This window comes from Danio aesculapii, chromosome 11 (genome assembly GCF_903798145.1).
Source record: "Danio aesculapii chromosome 11, fDanAes4.1, whole genome shotgun sequence".
Taxonomy (NCBI): Eukaryota; Metazoa; Chordata; class Actinopteri; order Cypriniformes; family Danionidae; genus Danio; species Danio aesculapii.
In genome coordinates, this window is record NC_079445.1 from 12,048,646 (window position 1) to 12,072,258 (window position 23,613).

The 23,613-nt window shown below is 35.8% G+C and overlaps 1 protein-coding gene across 1 annotated transcript in view; it reads right to left on the bottom strand.

The window, feature by feature from the left end:
* Positions 1–23,613, bottom strand: part of ttll7 (tubulin tyrosine ligase-like family, member 7) — a 220,960-nt gene that overhangs the window by 13,328 nt on the left and 184,019 nt on the right. The window contains 3 exon segments of the mRNA XM_056468436.1: positions 8,546–8,719; positions 17,100–17,260; positions 20,985–21,065. Of these exon segments, the coding sequence (XP_056324411.1) occupies positions 8,546–8,719; positions 17,100–17,260; positions 20,985–21,065 (416 nt within the window).

Below are 23,613 nucleotides of genomic sequence, written 5' to 3' on the forward strand. Positions count from 1 at the left end.
TAACAGCAACGTTACATCATCCACATGGTTATGCCAGCAGTCAATCACCTAAATTAGTATAATATTAATAGTTAAATAAACAAACACATTGAATTACAATGAAAACAGTAATTTTTTTCCTGCAGTAGCCTAAATCAATCTTAAACATTTAAAATGTTTTTACATCAGCTGTATTTACAAATATAGCCCATGAATAGTAATAATAAATAATAATAAAGTATGCTTATTAAGAAATTATAAAAACAGCTTATTTTTATTAATCCAGAAAACAAACAAAAAAAGCGCTCAGGGGTAACTCAAATATTTGGTCGGTGCTCGGTGGGTAAGGGATTCATCAAAACAACAACAGGAATCAGTCCAAGGCACTGGAAAAATGTGAAAAATTTAAAAAGCCTTTATTCACATGGCTAAATCTTTAAAAACCTACGCGTTTCGGCAAGGATCTGCCTTCATCAGGGTAACAGTAATCAGATGCGTCTAGAGTCTCTTTTGAGTACTACGATCACATGACTCATTTAAATATCTCAAAAACACTCAAATAATTTAACAAACAAAGTTAACTATCATCATTAATTCGGCATAAATAGAGGGTGACATAACCATACACAGACATACAATTGCATATATGAGGAAAAAAAATATATATACACACACATTCATACACATTCATACACATACATATATATATATACATACATACATACATACATACACACATACATACACATATATACATATATACACATACATATACATATATACATTTATGACTTTGTTTGTTAAATTATTTGAGTGTTGTTAAGATATTTAAATGAGTCATGTGATCGTAGTACTCAAAAGAGACTCTAGACGCATCTGCTCACTGTTACCCTGATGAAGGCAGATCCTTGCCGAAACGCGTAGGTTTTTTAAGATTTAGCCATGTGAATAAAGGCTTTTGAAATTTTTCATATTTTTCGAGTGCCTTGGACTGATTCCTGTTGCAGCTTTTTTTTTTTTTTTTTTTTTATAATCGCAAGATGCTCCAAAACTGTATTAAGAACACAGTTAACTCCCAAAACACTGTTAACTCATTTATGTGAATGCGTTAATGAAAAATCATAAACATTACCTCATTTAAATGCATTTTGCAACTCAAAGAGAGTATTTTCAACTGCAGGGAGCACAATAAACCAAGAAAGATCTACTGCCAGAAAAGGCAAACATGTTGATTTTTCTCCAGAAGAATGGTAAAAAACTGAGTCATTTTCCTTCAAACTATTGTACATTCTTTTACAGGAACCAATAAGAGAACCATTAAAGTGTTGTCAACTGATGACAACATCGGTTGTCAACCGATAAGTGGTATCAATAAAAGTAGTAATACCGTTTAAACCTTATAGATGCCCATCCTCAGTCTTGCTCCATTCAAGATGCTTCTTGTTTGCTTTTAATTTGATGTGCTTAAGCTCAACCACCCTCACTGGCAGAGCTGTGATAAAACAGTGACACTATACGCTTATTTCATGCGGCCGCCATTTAAAAAAATAAATAAATAAAAAAAATCAAGGCTGCGGCGAGGGAAACCCGGATATATCAGACCAGCACTGTAAACATTGCAACAACATGCTGTGGACTGCAAACCTCCAACTGTTGCTGTGATTTCAAAGTGCAGATATGGTGTAAGCATCACTTTAATATCATTCAGTTCAGTTTAATTTAAACAAATAAAATCAGATTAGTCATCAAACAAAATCACAATCTTTTTAAGAGTAATACGCTTAAGTTTCCTCCTAGGCTTCAGTTCATGGCACAAGATAAACACCATGGGGACGCTTCCCTGCTTCAGCCTATGTAACCCGGTGAGCGATTAAATAATGCAGTCATCTTTAGCACACTCTTGTGTCGTCTGTAATAGTGTTGTCCCGGTACTGAAATTTTAAAAACGTCCATTTCCCGCTAACATTTAATCGCTGTTGAGCATGTTCTGAAACACTACTGATTTGTCATAGTATTCACCAGTGTTCAACAGAAATGACTGTGATTGGCCATGAAGGTCACCACTCTCCATCGAGTGTAAACACAGATACACGATCACTGGAGCGTTTTAACAGCCATTTCTGTTGAGCACTGGTGAACACAATGGCAAATCGACGGCACTTAAATGTTAGTTAGAAATTCTGTTGTTTTTTTTTTTAAATATCAGTAGCGAAATTTTGTATTGTGACAAGTCTAATATAGTAAAAGAATCAGTTCATTAACTTGAGTTTGATAAATGGCATCTAAAACGTGTGTTTGGCAAAGAAAACGTTAGCTAACTATTGCAATTTCCCTCAATTTAGCTGAAAATGAGGTCTGATATGCTTTTTATTTTTTACTCTCCGTTCAGAACGGATCTTCGGGTCACTCAGAAATTAGAAATTTGTGTCACTTTCTCTTCGGTGATAAGATATACAGCAAGGTACCCAACATTCCTGTGTGACTCCAAACAGTACTTTCAGGTTTCTTCCCACCGCAGCCTCGATTTCGCTTTTAAAATGGCAGCAGCATGAAATCAGTCTATTTTTTTTAAAGGGGAGGGGCAACTATACTGTATGTCCCACCCTGTCTTCATGCTATATATCAAACACCAAATAAAAAAATGCACATTTTAACAGCACTTAATGGGACCTTTAAAGGGATAGTTTACCCAAAACTGAAAATGATATTACTCTCATGTCATTCCAAACCCCTGAGACATTAGTTTGCATTCGAAACACAAACTATGATAGTTTACTTGAACTCTGAGAGCTCCCTCAGAAACTCATCTAAAAAAAAAAAATCTGAAAAAAACATCCTCAAAACAGATCATATGACTTCAGTGGTTCAATCGAAATACTACCAAGCTGTAATGTAATGTAATGTAATGTAATGTAATCTGTGTATTTATATAGCTCATTTTTTGGGTAATGCCATACACCCAGAGCGCCTCACAATCATGAGAGGGGTTAGTTTCTCCACACCACCACCAGTGTGCAGCATCTACTTGGATTTACCGTCTCTTCCGAAAGGTGGCGCCCACTGACAGTATAGTGTCCCCTTTATTTTTACTGGGGTATTAGGACTCAGATTGATGGCCTCATTAACACCACCTGCTGGCCTCATTAACACCACTTCCAACAGCAACCTAGTTTTCCCATGTGGTCTCCTATCCAGGTACTGACCAGGTTCAGCCCTGCTTAGCTTCAGTGATTAACTGGTCTTGGGATACTGGGTGATATGGCTGTGGCTATTCTACAAGAAACCCTTTGTGGGCACATAGAATAAAAATAATGACTTTACTAAATATATATTTTTTCTTCTCTCTGTCAGTATATTGTTCACTATACACTCACAAGCCACTTTATTAGATACACCTACTAGTATCAGGTAGGAACCTCTTTTGGCCTCAGAACTGCCATAATTTTTAAAGGATTTTAAAAATAGAGTCTATAGAACTAAATCAATGAACGAGATTCCACACCAGACATGATTTAATTGTTTTAATACTACATTCACTTTATTAGGTACTGTACACCTTATTAGTACCAGGTTGTACCCACTTATGCCTTCAAAACTGCCTGAATCCTTCACGGCATAGATTCAACAAGGTACTGGAAATATTCCTAAACATTTTGGTCTAAATTGACATGATAGCATCACGCAGTTGCTGTAGATTTGTGGGCTGCACATCCATGATACGATTCTCCTGTTCCACCACATCTCAAAGGAGCTCTATTGGATTTAGATCTGGTGATTGTGGAGGCTATTTGAGTACAGTGAACGCATTATCATGTTCAGGAAACCAGTCTGAGATGATTCGCGCTTTATGACATGCAGTGCTATCGTGCTGGAAGTAGCCATCAGAAGATGGGTACACTGTGGTCATAAACGGATGGATATGGTCAGCAACAATACTTACCCAGGTAGCAAAGAATTCTGGCCCAGATTTGGCATAAATCTAGCACAGCAGGCATTCATTCGGCAGTGGCATACAGCATGTGGGCCAAACATGGGCCTGGTTTGGCAGAGGTGTCACCGTCTTTAAGGCGGCACACAATACTTGGGCCAGATGTAAAATGTAGTATTTGGCCCAGATGTTAATAATTGATATATGGGCCATGTGAGTCTGGTCTATCTTGACCCATAAAAAACACATTTGTATTATTTTCAAATAAAAATAAAAAATTCTACCTATCAGGTCGCTTCGAGGAAAGGCACCCCCATAGCACACCTAAAGTGCAATGATTCATGGGTTTATCAATTTCATTGCAGTCGTGACACACCAACATATCTGGCCCAGTTCAGGCTCAGTTATGGGTTATTAACTTGGCTAAGACTTGGCCCAGATTTGGTCCATGTTTGGCTCTTGTCTGGAAGCACAGACTTGGTCCAGTCATGTACCGTAATTCACTGCGGCATGTGGGTCAAGCAACAGCTGATTGTGTGGGCCAGAGCTGGGCCAGAGATATTTTGCTATGTGGGTAGGCAGGTTGTGGTGTTGACAGGATGCTCAATTGGTACTAATAGGCCCAAAGTGTGCCAAGAAAACATCCCCCACACCATTACACCTAGCCTGAACTGTTGATACTGTACAAGGCAGGATGGATCCATGCTTTCATATTGTTGATGACAAATTCTGACCCTACCATCCGAATGTTTTGGTGTCCAATTTTTTTTATATTCCGTAAATCTATACATCTAAATACCAATTCAGATGGAGCTTCTTTAAAATATCTTAAAATATCATGGTTGATTTAGAAAATAAGTTTGTGTGGAATAAATTCTATCTTTGACATTTTTAGCTCCTTTTAGTAAGGTCTATGATGCTTTTTTGCATTTAATGCTGCCCTAGTAATAATTTATTAATTAATATATATTGTTTTAAAATGATTGTCTATCATCAGTCATTGTCGTCAATCAAACAATAATAGACAAATATCACTCACTGCTTGATTAAACAGCATACTAGCTGGATTTATCGATACAACAAAACTATTTTAACAAATACAGTAAAAACTACAACAATTATCAAAGTTGTTTTATTGTAGTTGTTTGATGAAGAAAGAAAATAAAAGTCCTTCATAGATTTGCAGTGGAAGACAACATAACACTGCAACATATTGTCTGATGGCGAGGATGCTTAAATATCTATCATTATATTTCAAATGATTGTTTTGACATGAAATAAACCCAAGTATTAAGGTGATGATAACTACAGTACATAAAAGTTCAGAGTTTCAGTAAATGTGGAGATATTTTGTCAAACTGAATTGCATTATTGTATTTCTCCTGGTGCACTATAGTGTTCAGTTTGAATATATGGAATGCAAGTTAACTTTCACCCTTGGTGAATTGAGGAACATTTTACCATAATCAGTCAGAACTTGTCTTTACAGCACAACATTATTAATGCAAGACTGAATTTGGTGAATCAAATGTAATCTTCTGTATAAAGGACAACATTTACTTGGAAAGGTTGTGTTTGCACTGAAAAGACTATTGACTTTTTATTCATGAATTAAATATGAGTGTTTGACCTGAAATGCTACATTCAAAAAGTGTCTGTTTCATGAATTTGGCCTAAACTTTTTTATTTTGGGTCACATAAAGTCACATTAAAAAAATAATTAAAAAGGCAGAAGCCCCCCAAAATTAGCAAACTTGTATATTTCTTTAATTTGCAGTAGTATACTCAGTTGTACCTGCCACATTCAACCTGCCAACTAAACACACCTGAGCACATATACCAACCCACTCTCATTTTGAAAACATACCCCTACGTACATTTGTGGAGAGCGCCAAATGCATCCCAGGAGGTACGTTTTTGTGCAGTCTTTGTGTTTGCGAATCCATCAGACGTCGCTGTGTGCTCATATTTCTCTCGCGGGTGCCATTCGCGTCTGTTGTTCTCACGTAAATCTAGCAGAGGTTGCTGTCGACTGACTAACTGACTAACTGACTAAACCCAATCTAAAGTGTTTTCAAAGGCACATTTTTATGGAAAGTACTGCGTTACATTTGACAGGTACTATTCATTATCTGGCTAAGGTTTGATCTCTTTCAGAGCTTGCAGGTGTTTTTTCACCTTTTTTAAGCTCTGCATTTAAAAACCACCTATATAACCTACAGCAGGGCTATTCATTTAGTTTGTCATGGGGCCAGATCATGAAAAGCATCCCAAAAGAGGGGCCAGAGAGATATGACTTGTATAAGTCAATATAAGTGATGACACAACAGCAATATAAGGGCAAATATGCTGTATTTTTGCTCCTTAAGACACACACGTTGGTATTTTTATTTTTTTTTTCATTTTGAAACTACATAACATCACTGCATTGTACAATGTGTTTTTTTTTACCAACATATTCAAATGTTGTATTTCGAAGCACAACAAAATCAGTGTATTTTTCAAGTAGGCTTTTTCTACATTCAAACACATTCATATGTTATGTTTTAAACTGCGTAACAATTAGGGATGCAACAATTATAGATTTTGGTTGGACGATTATATAGTCTGAAGAATAATCATGGTGTCACTGTTATCACGATTATTATTCATTTATTAAATTTAAAACACGACTAGTTTAGAAAATCACAAAAAAACTGCTTATATTTTAAGGTGTTGTTTATTGCTGCTCAATAGCTAAATACAGCACAAAATATGAATGAAAAACAAACAATAGTCCATTTCTGTCTTTGGATTAAAATAAATGAAAAAGTTTTTGATTTAAACATGAGTGATAAAATTACAATGAAAATAAATGACAGAACAAAGAATAATGTTAATTTAAGCTTTATATTAGCTAAGAATTTAAATGAACTGTTGTTATGATCTGCGTTCATACATTCATAATCATTTAAATAATTTGTAATAATTCATCTAACGTATCTTTTGTTTATATTGCACTGTAAGCCACGCACAACTCTTACCGCTACGGCGTGAGATCATTTCTACTGTGTGCAAATCCAAATGTTTTCGGCTGCACAGACCACTCGTCCCCTAATGTCACTTGACTCACTCTCTGCGCAGCCTTCAACTGTAGCTTATGCTGTATTGAACAGACGCACGTCACTTTATAACTATAGCGACCATTTTTCGAACTAAATTTACAGAACAAATTGCCTTGGGGCCCGCGGGCCGCCAATTGAATGGTGCTGACCTACACCTTCATTTTTCTTTAAAAAATGTAGGATTAAATCATATTTTGAGAACTTTCTTAGCCCAGAGCTATACATGCTGTATATACAGATTAATGAAAGCATTTATTGTGTTTGCTACTTTTGTACGTTTTGTGTTATTAAGTAAATTCACTGTCCATTGAGAAAAAGATTGCAATAAAGCCTAAGAGTACTAACATGAAAGAATTTATATTAAGGAAAAAACAGATTTTAAACCTTTAAAATGTTTAATACTAAAATAAACAATAAGAAGATAAAAGTCACAAAATCACATTGAAGAAATGTGTAAATCTTTTCCCAAAAGAGAAAAAAAAATTGTACTATATTACAAAATTTAGTCACTTCAACAGTAGACAGTGGCTGCATCTCTTCAACAATAAAAGCAATAAACATTTTTTAGTTTAGTCAAATTAATTGCTTTACCTGTAGAACGTTTTAATTTTTAGTTTTTTTTCTTTGATGTTGTGTTTCTTGCAGTTGTCAAGAGTTTTGCTTGCACATAATCTACACTTTATACCTACAACAATCCACTTCTTTTCTTCGAGGAGTTATAAATAACAAGGATCCATTGCAAAAATATCTGTTTCTGACTGCCTGTAGTGATGACGGGGGATTCGCAAATGAATCGTTTGTTTTAACTGAATCTTCTAAGCGAATCAGTCGAACCAGTTCATTAATTTGAATGCGTTGTCATGAAACAGTCTGCGTCTTCAGTAAGTACTAACATACCGGATACCCGCTCTGACTCGAAATAATCCAATATCCTGAGTTATTAATTAACTAGAACAGTACACCTTGATGAGTGTTGACTGTCTGTTCTCTCTCAGCACACTCTCTCATTGAGTATGTGATTAAACCGGACTAAGGTAATTTTTGTTTTGCAATATATTTTGTAAAAGTCAATAAAAACAAGGTAAAATGTAACTCGCGTTACATTTTTTTAAAACTCAAATAATATTACTTATTTTTAAAAGTAATGCGTTACTTTACTCATTACTTTGGAAAAGTAATAATATTATGTAACACACATTACTTATAACCAGTTACCCCCAACACTGCCTGTCATCACGGTCAACCCCACTCCATGTCACAAGTCCGCCGTCGTATGGAAAAGCTGCAATTTCTAAATTCCTTTCAAAATTCTGATAAATACATTATATAAATGCAGTATTTTTACATAATTCACAAACAGAACTAACTTGCAAAACGTATAGATGTGGATGGTATGAATTCCCTCCAGCTATAAATGAGATGCAATGAATCACTTAATTTCTTCAATTATTGTACTAAATGCAGTTCTGTAGTGTTATTATATTAATGAGGATGTAAGTGCAGTACACTGAGTGTTCTTGATTGGTTACTATACCTTGTGTCATCCCAGTCTGGGCTAAGTCCACTGAGTGAACCGCGAGAGTCGGCCACAAACTTGTAGACGATAAGTAGACAGTCTCTACACAACTGTACGACACGCTGGCAGCACCTCAGCTCCTGCGCATTCACCACCTCACTGGTCTTATTAAAAACACACTCCCACGACGACCTGCTGAGAGATATTCAAATTAATGCTGCAGCCTATGAGTGGGTGGTCTCAATGTTATGTGTCAAAGTAAAGTATGAGTACTTTTTAGACATGCACCGAATGCAATTTTCTTGGTGGATTCCAATTTCATAGTATTATGTGTGACCTGCAGATACTAATTATTGCAGATTATGATAAACTTCTTATAATATAAGAAGTATAACTGACACCATATACAAACAAAAATGCACTTAATAAAAGTAAAACATTAAATGTATGATGTTTATGTATGGTTGGAGGGGTCCGATTTCGCTGCACATAACAGTGTTACAACAAATAAAGACATCATTATGAATGAAGATCATATCATCTTCCTTACATTACAAATTTTTATCATCATTGCGAAAACCTTAAAAAGTTAAATGTGCACTATTTCTCACAATAATAATAACAAGGTACATTTTGCCCCTGTATGACAATTGATGGAGTATTTTAAGTTGTGTGTGCCAAATGATTGTTCCATGTTATCAATAAATCTGTTTAAATTGGTTTTGGCAAGCTGTTTATGTTGTTTGCCTTTTAGTTAAGAGAGTGAGTTAGTGAGTAAGTAAGTTAGTAATTAAAAACAAACAAATAAATGAACGAATAACGAAAAAACAATATTAATACTAGAGGCTCTATTTTAAAAACTAGGTGCAAAGCCTAAAGCATATGGTGCAAAAGCATTAAGGCCGTGTGAGAATCTATATTAAGGGCGAAAAAATACGGTTAGCACCCCGGAGCATGGTCTAACAGGATTGTGCTTATTCTCTTAATGAGTTATGAGTGTGTTTTAAGCATTGGTAATGGGAGATCATACTCTGATTGGTTAAATGCACATTATGTGCATTAAACCAATCAGAGTATCATCTCCCATTCCTTTTAAGAGTCAGTTGAGTAGCACAATGGCACATTTGCTATTTACATGGTGGACTTTGTAAGTGGAAAAACTGAATGCTTCAGTTAGAGAGAAAACAATATATCAAAATATTTAAGTAAAGTCGACAGGAACTTCTGGTTTATGCAGACTTTTGCAACCATAAACATGAATATGGCTCTGTATACTAGTCCATAGCTAAAATAATAATAATTTAAAGCTACTTGTCTTTTTGGCCACAAGTCTTGACCCTGACATACTCACACAGGTTGTAGATGAGCAAACCTTTGAGCTCCAAACAGAGTTGTGGTATATTTAAATAGAAGACACTGTCTTTATAGTACTGTATTATTATATTAAGTTAAGAAAATGTTGGGTGGGAATTTTTTAAGTTAGTTGACAAATGTATTCATACCATATATCGCCAGATTAAAAATGACAGTCAAGAAAAGTAAACTTGAATGAATACTTTACAGTAGAAAATATTATTATTATAAAATTAATAGTCATCATTCCTTGATGGCTGGCTGAGTTGTGTCTAGAATCATACACCTGTGACCTATTTACATCATTATTACTGTCACACTGCATCTGTCTGTTGGTAACCATTCTGCTAGCAGAATTATATTGTAGTGGAAAAAATGTTTTTTTTAAAAACTCCCCAACAATTGCATAGTATTTATTGAATAAACTAGCTAATAAAAAAAAACTGTGAATTACACTGAATTCAGACCAATTGTGTAAAATTCACAATCATCTTTGGGGCTTCTTGATTCAATAGATAAGACTTGCCTTATAGATAACTGTAGACTGTTGTTGTAAAATCAATAGATATAATTAGTTTTCAGAAAAAAAAAAAATATATATATATATATTTTTTTTTTACTTAAATGATGAATTGAATTTGTAACCTTTTTAATAGTGTTAAAAAAACTTGATTCTTGATATACCTCACAGCAAGAAGGTCGCTGGTTCGAGTTGGCATTTCTGTGTGGAATTTGCATGTTCTCCTCGTGTTCGTGTGGGTTTCCTCCGGGTGCTCTGGTTTCCCCCACAAGTCCAAAGACATGTGGTATAGGTGAATTGGGTAGGCTAAATTGTCCGTAGTGTGTGTGAATGAGAGTTTATGGATGTTTCCCAGTAATGGGTTGCAGCTGGAAGGGCATTCGCTGTGTAAACATATGCTGGATAAGTTGGTGGTTCATTCCGCGGTGGCGACTCTAGATAAATAAAGGGACTAAGCCGAAATGAATGAATGAATGAATGAATGAAAAACTGTAAAAATGCTACATAAAAAACAATGCCTATGGTGAACAACCATATATTACTTTCCCAGAATTCCCTGCATGACATTTCAAATTTTATGCTTTTTTGTTGACACTACTTTGCTTCTTTTTAGTTGTTTTCTCATAAGTTACATACTGTACATTAGAGTTTTATGTTACATGAAATATTGATATATAGTGCATACAGAAAGTATTCATAGCGCTTCACTTTTTCCACATTTTATGTTACAGCCTATTTCCAAAATGGATTAAATTTATTTCCTCAAAAATCTACAAACAATAACGCATAATGACAATGTGAAAAAAGAGTTTTTGTTGCAAATTTATTAAAAATAAAAACCTGAAAAATCCCATGTACATAAGTATTCACAGCCTTTGTCCTCAGTACTTTGTTGGCAGCAATTACAGCCTCAAGTCTTTTTGAATTTGATGCCACAAGCTTGGCACACCTGTCTTTGGGAATTTTTGCCCATTTCTCTTTGCAGTACCTCTCAAGCTCTATCAGGTTGGATGGGAAGCGACAGTGTACAGCCATTTTCAGATCTCTCCAGAGATGTTCAATAGGATTTAGGTCTGGGTTCTGGCTGGGTCACTCAAGGACATTCACTGAGTTGTTGTGAAGCCACTCCATTGATATTTTGGCGGTGTGCTTTGGGTCATTGTCCTGCTGGAAGATGAGCCGTCACCCCAGTCTGAGGTCAAAAGCACTCTGAAGCAGGTTTTCATTCAGGATGTCCCTGTACATTGCTACATTCCCCCTATCCTGACTAGTCTTCCAGTTCCTGCTGCTGAAAAACATCCGAATAGCATGATGCTGCCACCACCATGCTTCACTGTAGCGATGGTATTAGCCTGGTGATGAGCGGTGCCTGGTTTTCTCCAAACATAACACCTGGCGTTCACTCCAAAGAGTTCAATTTTAGTCTCATCAGACGAGAGAATTTTGTTTCTTATGGTCTGAGAGTCCTTTAGATGCCTTCTGGCAAATTCCAGGGGGAGAGTAGCTTCCATCTGGCCATTCTTCCATACAGGCCTGATAGGTGGATTGCTGCACAGATGGTTGTCCTTCTGTAAGGTTCTCCTCTCTCCACAGAAGAATGCTGGAACTCAGACAGAGTGACCATCGGGTTATTGATCACCTCCCTGATTAAGGCCCTTCTCCCCCAATCACTCAGCTTAGATGGCTGGCCAGCTCTAGGAAAAGTCCTGGTGGTTCCAAACATCTTCCACTTACGGATGATGGAGGCCACTGTGCTCATTGGAACTTTCAGAGCAGCAGAAATTTTTCAGTAACCTTCCCCAGCCTTGTGCCTCAAGACAATCCTGTCTTGGAGGTCTACAGACAATTCCTTTGTCTTCATGCTTGATTTGTGCTTTGACATGCACTGTCAACCCTGGGACCTTTTATAGACATGTGTATGGCTTTTCAAATCATGTCCAATCAACTAAATTTACCACAGGTGAACTCCAATTAAGCCGCTGAAACATCTCAAGAATGATCAGTGGAAACAGAATGTACCTGAGCTCAATTTAGAGCTTCACGGCAAAGGCTGTGAATACTTATGTACATGTGATTTTTCAGGTTTTTTATTTGTAATAAATTTGCAACAATTTCAAAAAATATTTTTTTCACATTATCATTATGGGGTATGATGTGTAGAATTTTGAGAAAATAAATGAATTTAATCCATTTTGGAATAAGGCTGTAACATTAAAAAGCGCTATGAATACTTTCCGAATGCACTGTAAAATGCATATTGCATTACTTCAGTGTCATGTATGGTACCATGATGGTGTTCGGTAATTGTGTGAATGACACTGAACACCTTTTTTTAAGAGACCTTTTTTTAGAAGATAAAGACCAAATTTTAACAAAGTAAACACTTCTAAAACAATCCAACATAAAGGTTTAGGGCGTTGATTCTAAATCTTCTGAGTTTTGCTAAAGAAAGAAACGATAAAAAAAGTCACTTTAAAGCCCTGCCAGGTTTTATTGTAGAGATGATGAAATGTAACTTGTAGGGATCTGAATTGTACATTACAGGCAGGAAGGCTTTACAGTGCTCTCCCACTGATATCTCCTTCCCGTGCTAACGGCTCATAGGCCACCTTCACACGTCAGTCCCTGATTAAACAGAAGCAGCATGGGTCGCTGGCACTGCCTCTAATCCCCTAGAGCTGTGTTCGCTCTCATCAACTCCAAATGGTCTAAATCTTGCTATATAACATCCTTCACTCTGTGGCAATTACAAGAGTGATTGGGCCACACAAAGCCTCAGAGAAGTGCTCACAATGACTAGCGGGAGAAAGGCGGTCAATAAGAAGGAGTCCCTGCTGTTTGCTCTCAGAGTTGATAAAATCACAGCATGTAAGAGTCTATGTGTATTATAACAGAAAGCATGTATGCCTCTATGTGCAACTCTCTAAGGGAAGAAAAGTCTATATCTAGACTCACAATTGAGTCAATAAAAAAAAAAAACAGAAACCATTATTTTCCTCTTATGGCCAGAGTCATGTTATAACTAAATACCCTTTAAAATAAAAGGCACTAACCTATGGTATTTTACTTTCATAACATAACAGTTGCACGTAATCAGTTGAAAGGCATTCAAAACCAGAAAAGCATGGAGCAAAAGCATTAAGGCCGTGTCTAAATCTACTTTTGCTATTTTAAGGACGGAAGAAAACGATTTGTGCACCGGCACATGGTCTAACAGGACCAATCAGTCTCCTCTCCCATTCCCTTTAAGAGTCAGATGTGTAGTGCATTTGCTATTTACATGGCTGACTTTGTAAAAAGAAACTCGGAATACTTCACTAGCAATAAAACGGGTTAAACCATTTGCGTGAGGATAAAGAATGAGCCATTCGGCCTCTTTACTTTCTCTTTCTTTTTACTTTTACTCTTGACTCCATTACTTTCATGGATAAGGAAACAATGCTGTACGCACTCCACGGAAGACATTTATTAGCCTACATATTTAATTTAGTTTGTTAAGCGCAAAGATTTGTTTCAAAACTATTTCTTAATTTTCAGCAAAAGAATAAATGAACAATAATAACGAAGTGTGGTCAAAAAACTGAGTTATATCCAAACGCGTAGACCCATGAGTACACAAAGTGGCACAAATGGATTTGCTATTACACAACGTGGTGCAAAATGTGACAATAACTGTTGCACTGGTTTGAAAATAGCAACAAATCGCGCCAAACACATCTTGTGCCTTATTGCGCTGGGTGAATGATAGGGTCCACAATTGTCACGTCACAGTTGTTTTCACACTGCATGACTATCTGGGGTAGCGTTCCATCGCTGCTGTGTTTACACTGCAAGATGGATCAGCGGCAGGGGGTTTCCCACTGAATGACTTTACAATAGGAAGAATCACCGACAACTTTGTCTGTCCACAAACTACGTCTCACAACCACACACATGTGAGAAATGACATGGCAACAACACAAAGTCATGTAGTATATCTTTTGTTATTAACTACAAAATGAGAAAGAAGCTTTAAGTGAGGTAGAAAATGTACTTATTTTGATCACCTGGACTTTGAAGGGAATTAGCAATTTCTCTTAAACTTTGTTCTTTTTTGACCTGGTTGTGGCATTGCTCAGATTACATGTCAAACAGACACGGGTGCCAAATTTCCACTAGTTTTTCCTCCATTTTATGGGTCCAAATAGACTGAAAAGAAGCCCTTTTAACTTCTCCCCCAACCTTCCGCTGGCCTGCAGATACCCATACTAGAGGATGCTGCTCTCTCATTGGCTGTAGGTAATTGCCAATGTCAATCAGAACACATTTCACACGGCATGATTTTGAATCAGTTACAGATAGTTAGCATGCCAAATATCTCAAGGGTGTCAGCGATTCATTGGTGATTCTCTCATCTTTTAGATAGTTCACACTGTGTGATTGTTACTCGTGTGAACGAGCACCAATTTGCCTGTGATTTCAGGCATTTGTCGGCGATTTCTAAAAAACGGTCAGTGAGTCAGGGCCAAAATCATGTAGTCTGAACTCGGCATTAGACAAAGTGACTAATATATAAAAACAAAGGAAAAATATTACATAATTATTTTTATATAGAGCTGTGGTCACATGCTCTGGCCTTACCATGAAAATGATTGTATTATATGTAGATTGTGTAGTGACACATAATTAAATATTAACAAAGAAGAACAATTAACCTTCCTGTCGTGTTCGGGTCAAATCTGATCGATTTACAACTTAAATCACTCATATATCACTCAATTAAATCACTATATTAAATCACTCATATATCAAATATTGTGTTTTACATCTGATTGCCTCAAGGCCTCATGATATCCTCCACACTGTGCATTTGAACATATAAAAGTGATGATCATCTCTTTCATTGAATTCTGAGTGTTTTATTCAACCTTGTTTCACCTGTGGTGTTTCCGGTCAAAAGTGACCGCCATAGGAAATTAATGGGTATCCAGGCTATATTCATTCATCAGACAGAAAACATCCCCACACACACTACCCCAACTCACTCACTCACTTCAGACTGAACAATGTCTTTTGCAGGTACAAATATTTTTTTAAGCGCTTATGTGCCAATCCTCCAACCTGATCTCACAAGGAAACTATTTTATGTTTCGTCAATTTAGCGGCTAATTCATATGAGTTCAGTCGTACGAAACTGTATGATTTGTAAAAGGAGGCGTGGCACCCAACCCCACCCCTAAACCTAAACCCAATCGTCACTGGGGATAAGCAAATTCTACAAAACCGTATGAATAAGATTCATATGGATTAGCTACTAAACCAATAAGTTATGAATTGCCATGTGTTGGATCCTCCAATGTGGATCAACTTCCTGATAAAACATAAAATCTTATCTTCACACAGACTAGGTGTTTGTTATGTGAATCCATCTGTGTGTGTGTCTTTTTTCTTTCTTTCTTTCTTTCTTTCTTTCTTTCTTTCTTTCTTTCTTTCTTTCTTTCTTTCTTTCTTTCTTTCTTTCTTCTTTCAGCCAATCTCTGAGTCTTGCAGGAGCACTTTTAGCTTAGCAACAAATATTTTATTATATTAGACCATTATTATCTCACTCTAAAATGACCAAAGTATAACTAATGCTAGTTCTGTGTCCCAGCTCACCGTCTATACCCTCAGTCACTATTCCCTATATTAGTACACTTGAAGGACTGAAAATTCGATCACTCAGAACACAGGAAAGGACAGCATTTTGTTTGTGCTTTGCTGGTTGATAAATCATTCAGATGAATTAAAATTTCGATACCTTTGTTCAGACCCTGTGATAGTTATTTTAGTTAGATGTCTATTAGTAATGAAGTACAAAGTATTATGATTTCTGTCCTCTATTGTTCATTTTGTAATATACTTTCAGCGCTTATTTTTATTTTCATTGCAGTTATTTTATGTCTAATTCTGTAAATTCATGTTAAACACTACTTTGAGACATTGTTCACAGCGAAAGAATGTTGAAGAAAAATTAGGTGGAGAAAATTTTTTTTTGTGCTATTATAAGAGCAGTTAAAACAGACAGGTCAATTTTGACCGGTAACACTAAAGTAAGGGGCAGGATGTGAACACGACAGGAGGGTTGATCACAGAAGCACTGGTATTCTGAGCAATGCATGATTATTTGTATGATATTGCTTTTACACCACAGCTCAATAAACAGGGAAACTATTTGCTTTGAATCATTCACAGTAATATGGGGGAATGTACAGGTAAGTCAAAATTAAATTTTTTTCTTCTTGTGAAAGTCTTATTTGTTTTATTTCAGCTAGAATAAAATCAGTTTTTAACGTTTTTAAAATGATTTTAAGGTCAACATCATTAGCCCTCTTAAGAAATATTAAGTAATATTTTGCTTAAAGTCTACAGAACAAACCATAGTTAAACAATGGTTTTCCTAATCAAGCTAACTTACCTAGTTAAGCCTTTAAATGTCACTTTAAGCTAAATACTAGCATCTTGAAAAATATCTAGTAAAATACAGTTATTAGAAATGAGTTTTTATGTTTAGAAATGTGTCAAAAAAAATGTATTTCTGTTAAACAAAAATTGGGGGAAAATATACCAGGGGCTAATAATTCAGAATGGCTATTAATTCTGACTTCAACTGTATATTAAAAGTAAATTAGCTAAATTGCAGATTTATATTGACTTCAGAATATCATAATTTCAATCTCTTACCCAGAGGTGGAGAGGCAGTTCCAGAGCCCCTGACCATGGCTCCAGAGCAGACGGTTAAACACACGGTTGAAGAGTCGATACAGACGTAGACTTTCCACATCTAGTTCACTCCAAATTCTCTGCAGAACTGAGCGGATATTGGTACGGACAATATCCAAAACCTTCATAAAAGAATCAGATAGATAAGCGCGAGTAAAAATACAAGAGTATGTTGGGGAAACTAGATCAAAACTGTCATTTAGAAAGCTAGAATCTACTCTTATCTACAAATTGGCAAGGAGGACTCTTTAAAAAAGTTTTAGGCTACACTCAAAAAAATGTTTGTCACTGCTTGTTCAAGTTACTTGATTAAAATGAGCTTAAACAACACAATTCTTGTATTTATTGAACAATGTATTTGTTTCTGTTTAATCCACATACATTGGTAAAAAACTAAGTTAACTTAATTGCTTTGTGTTGGGACAACATGAAGTAAATCATGAAGTAACTACCTGGTTAATGAAGGTGTAGTTTCCACCCTACTTTGTGTGTGATTACATGTGAGGCGGGGGAAATCTTCACAATAAAAGTAATTAGGGCTGCATGATATTTGAAAAATCTAACATTGCGATATTTTGTTTTGCTGCGATTTATAATGCAAAATGAATATAATTTCCCTAGATAATTTAAATAGCCCTATTCTAAAAGATTTCTTGAATTTAGATTGAAGGGTTGATCAAGTCTTTTTTTATGCAGTGTATTTGCATAAAAATTTAATAAATTACAAGCTTATATAAATATGACAGAGTAAAAATAATAGTGAAACCAACTGTGCTTTATGGTTTTCTCGGCAGTCTAACAGTGTTGAAATTAAAAAATTAAACAATCAATCAATCAAACATAAAATGACATGGCCATCATTGTATAAATAATTTTATACAATAATAAAAAAATTGTATTAAAAAAATATTGTTATCTTTCGAACTTTAATAAATAGCCTTATTGCGAATACACACAATGCGATATCGATGTTCAAACGATATATTGTTCTGCCTTAGTAATCTTATTCCTTACTTAGTTTAAAGATTTAGAAGAGTTTGAAGTAAGGTTTTTAGGTTACCACCTTGCAAAAGAGCAGAACACATGCTGTTTGCAGCTTCATTAACAGCAATATTGTTTTCTACATCACACAGTGAGCTACAACTGTGCTAATGCCAATTCTGAGATCATTATCAGTCATCTGTTGCCATTATAAAAGCAAATGCACTTTGCTTGTGGGATCTATTTGCCTACAAATAGGTTGAAATAACTGAATTAAAATAAGTTAAAAATAACACAATACAAATAGTTTGAAACAATTAAATTTAAATAGGTTAAAATAACACAATTCAAATTCAAGTTTATAGAAAAGGTTTCCGTAATTTAATTAAGCTTGTTCGACAACTTAAGTTTAGCTAACTTTAAGTTTAGCCAAGTTAAAGGGAAAGTTCACCCCTTCAAAAATTTAATTTTGTCATAATTTACTGCCCCTTTACCTGTTTCACACATTTATAAGTTTCTTCTGCTGAACACAAACGAAGATGTTTTTTTACTTGTAACCATTGACTTCCTTTTGTTTGTTTTTTATCTACTATGGAAGTCAGTGGTAACAGCTTTCTTCAAACTATTTTATTTAGTGTTCAGAACAGAAAAAAATCATAAAGGTGAGAAACCACTTAAGGGAGAGTAAATACTGTGTTCATTTTCATTTTCATTTTTAAGCTGCACAGTAAAAATATTGAATTCTACACAATCAATTTGTGTTGGGACAATATTAAGTAATTAAGTTAGGTTATTAGTTTACAAATTTAAATAGATTGAACATAAACCAATTAAGTTGTCCCCCCAAAAAACCTGAAGAATTGTGTTCTTTCAGCTCATTTTATATAAGTAGTTTGAACAAACAGCAAATTAATTTTTTTAGTGTAAAAGTTATTAATGTGGGCTCTATTTTATCAATCTAGTCTAAAAAAGAGTAGTCTAAAGTGCATGACGCAAAAGCATTAAGGCCGTGTCCCAATCCACTTTTCTGAAAAATACGGCCTGCGCCCTGGCGCATGATCTAACAGGACCAATCAATCACAATAGAGATCTGAGTCCTCTGAGGTGCAGTGACACACAGTCAAATATTTTGCCGAACAGATCCACCACTTTTGATGCTCATAAATTATTATAAACATCATCGGGCAGCACGCATTAGGAGGTTTGCTGAAGATGCAGCTGACATGTAGTGAGGGGTTTGTGTCTTTAATAAACTAAGACAGTTTGCGTTCATTGAAAAGTAAGAATGATTAATAAATCCATATGAAACAGTCCCTTAAAAGTCACGTCTCGTCTTCAGTTTCAGGCGTGCTCTGCATTCAGACTATAAACACACCGTGCCAAAGCCCAACTGAACTGCGCTCTGGCACACCTCTTCCAACCAGGCCAGGGCCTGCCAACTGAACCTTGCCTGAGCCTGATTCAGAGCAATCGCACTTCTCAAACGAATCGGGAAACGCGCCTAGGTATGGTTGGAATAGCATAGTGTGAGTACACCCTAAGAGTCAGTTGCATAGTGTCATGGCGCATTTGCTATTTAAGTGTCGGACTTTGTTAGTGGAAAAACTGAATGCTTCACTAGCAAGAAAAGAATTAAACAGACCATCTACAGCGCGAGGATAAAGAATGAGCCTCCTCCATTCAGCCTCTTTACTTTCTCTTTACTTTAATTTTGCTCTTTACTCTACTCCTTTACTTTTGAGTAAGAAAACAATGGAAACGCACTCCACCGAAGACATCCATTAGCCTACATATTTAACTTTGTTTGTAAGTGCAAAGATTTGTTTCAAAACTATTTCTAATTTCAGTTCTAATTTCCTGCAAACCAGAGTTTCAGAGTTATATCCAAACACACTTCCTATTGCCCCATATGGTGATGCAAATGTTTCCCAAACTCGACAGGTGGACAAATCTAAACTTGTTTTTATTAAAACAAATATAAATATGTATGCAATAAATACTACTAATAATAATAATAATAATATACAAATGCAAATTGTCATGAATAAATAAAAAAAAGCCTGAATTTGCTATTTAAACAGCATGGCGCAAAACGTGAAAATTGCTGTTGTGCTAGTCTGAAAATAGCAAAATTCACGATATACATGCCGGGTGTATGATAAGATAGGGCCTTGTAACTGCACTAAAAACGCTTTAAAAAGAACCAAACTACACTGAAACTAGAATGCAAAAATTTTAACATAAAATCAATGTTTGTAGAAATAATATATAATCAAAGTTAAAATAATCCAGGAACTCAATTAAAATGAAAAGCACTAATGAACTCAAATGATACAAGTGGATTGTAAATATCCACAAAAGTCTCACACACAGAGTTTGCCTGTTCCTCCTTCCCCTTCAGCTCTCTCACTCTATACTTCTTGCCAACATCTGTGTAGTGACTTTCAACAAGATGTCTGATTTAATGGCTCTGTATGAGACATGTTAACTCTATTCTGATTGATCCCTCAAACCTCAGCTGATAATCAGCATGTGAACAAGACAATCCCTCATTATATCAGTCTGTCATACCAACCCTACAACGTCCACCCTACTGTGTCGAATCAAAACACCTGGAACCCGCTGGAACCACCTGTCGTTCACTACTGTAATAGTGCTGAAATTGAGTGGCTTTGAACTGTTTCATTTTATTGCATCATGTATTCTGTTAAGGCAGATCCAAATGGCAATTTTTAAGACCTCCATGTTATTTTTCACCCACCATACAGTTTGGTCACCTGAGACTTAAGTTAACACTCTAACTTATCATGAAATAAGTGTTTTTCCATCAAGGATAACTACTTCATAGATTGTAAGTCTACTTACCTTTCTTTGTTTGGTAGCGTCTAACTTCACCAGCCAGTAAGACGCAACTTTTGGTTTATGGTATTTCCAGTTGTTCAGAATCTAAAGAAGCAAATTAAATTAGTTTCAGAATTAGATTAGTTTGTTTGTGTGTAAAAAAAATTACATATTACAAAAAATATAACATATTGTCTGTCTGTCTGCCTATTTTACTGCAAGCTTTTCTTTATTTTATGTTCCAAACACAAGGACCTTGAATGAGAACAGTCCATTCACATGGGTTCTCTCCACACATATTAATTTTTAACATGTTGAAACATTGATCTGAATTTTTGAATATATTTACATCATTTGCAGTATCAATAAAATATACACACTCTCCTCATGGAGTCCCAGTGGCACAGCACACACACCAGTGAAAGCCGGTTCAAATGAATACATTCTCAAACATGCCACTAAAACGAAGGTGGATGATGTCCATGTTTTGAGTATGAGATGATGGCATAAATATGGGCGTATTTATCATTTATCTTCCAGGCTAGATAATTCATAGCTCATTAAGACTGGGAATTAAACCAAGAAACTTTGACACATATAAATGACAATTTAGATGTGATACTGTCAATTCAAGTCATTCAAAATCATTTAACTTTTGTGTTTGTGAAACAAGAAGCTTAACCTTGAGGCAGTCAAACTAAAAATTGCATTAGCTATTTTATATTCGATTCATCTTATAAATGGTTTTTGATTTTTTGTCGCTATATTTTCACTTTTGGATTAAGTCGTTTCTGCCCAATTATGCTCCTTTCTGCAGATGAACAATGTTTTTAAGTGTTTCAGTCAGGTTTCAGGCCTTATCAAAGTACAGAAACTACGTTAGTGAAAATAACCAAGGATTTACTGCTGACCATGGGTGCATCTCATTACTAGTTTTACTTGATCTCAATGCTGCATTTGACAACATCGACCACAATATCCTCATATATTATGTATCACCACAATATTTCCACCTGGTGATACGCATCCCGAGGCCACTAGAGAATATGCAGTGCCATTGATGCGATCCAAGCCCTGTGAAGAAATGATGCCAAGGTATCCATAATCCTGGACAAGGCCATATCCTAAATTGATGCTGTAGCGGTCATGGAGGAGCAGAGAGCATGAGACTGATTTCTGAAAAACCACAGTGATAGACGAGTCCCCGCATTGATCCTGTAGGCCAGCCTGAATACCCGCCGGTGACCTACTCACACCTGCAGTTCTCCACAGTGGACATCCAGCATTCTCCAGCGTCCGGCGCCTAGATTGCAGCTCCACACACGAAGTTTGGCCAGAGGAAAAATTGTCGTGCCCAACAGCCAAAATTAGTGCGTTCTTGGAGCATATGCAGGTAAAACGGCAATCTATTCTCACTGCAACCAACTATAATAAATAATCCTAATAATAAATACCGATTTTGGTCTGAGTACAAGTCCACTTTGGCATGATCTTTATCAAATTCGTTTATACATTATTTGTGAATGTTGGGTCTCTGAAAAAGCTTTGAAAAACTTTTGTCAGGAGCAAACAAGATTTTGAAGCCAATTTTAATTTCAAAAAGTCGTTTTATAATGGCACATATTTATAAAAAACTGTTTGATTGACAATACTGGTTCAGAATGAGTGGATCTAACTTACAATATGAAAATTTTCGGTTTGTGTGAAACACCTTGTGATCCACTGCATGATATTTGAGGCATAAAAACTGATTGCGCCACCCAGTTTCCCATTTCTTTCAAATTTCTTCTAGGAACATACAAACAGATTTTTGTTCTGATTTGTTTTCATTAAGCTTGTCTAATAGCTGCTCAAATTTGATATGCCAATACACCCTTTTCACATTTCCAGGTTTCTCAGTAGCGGAAGTTGTCATAGTTGGGTAAACACTGGGTAATAGTTTATTAGAAATATAGGTTTAACAGACCCCCTAGTTTGTCGCGATTCTGCGATCGCTGAATCCAACACAAAATCAACAAAAATTCGAAAATTTTTGCAATCCAGCAAAATTCTTAAATAAACGCAAAATTATAAAAAAGTGTAAATAATCTAATAAAACACCACATTTCAAACCATATAATCAAATAATATTTATCTCAGTTTGCAATGAATTGTTTTACATGACTTATAGACGTTGCATATGCAGCGCACGTGATGTATTGAGTGTCTCTCGAAAAATGATGTCTCACCTGCTACCTCGCAATCATTCCATTACATGGAATTACATGGGGGAGTGTTCAGCTTGTGCAGTAAGCAGACGCAGATGAAGCGCGAGTGATTTACATGTGAAGTCAAGGCAAAGATGAGATATACCTTGTGGCACGAATTGGGCATTTTGTGCGTTTGACGCACTTCAGACTGTAAAAGAAAATTGGAGCAAACGAAGCAAAAGAACAGACATGGCGGAGATGAGACTGGTTCAAGGGTGATGGCCGCTGGATGTAACCGAATTGAAATACATTATTTGTGCTTTACATATATGGCTGGTATTATGATGTGCGTCAAATCGTAAACTCTTAACTCTTTTCTCTCTTAACGAAAGAAAATGCTTGCCTGTCATTAACAAGTTTTACAGCAATCTGTGTTTTAGGTTTATTATGGTAGTGGAAGCCCT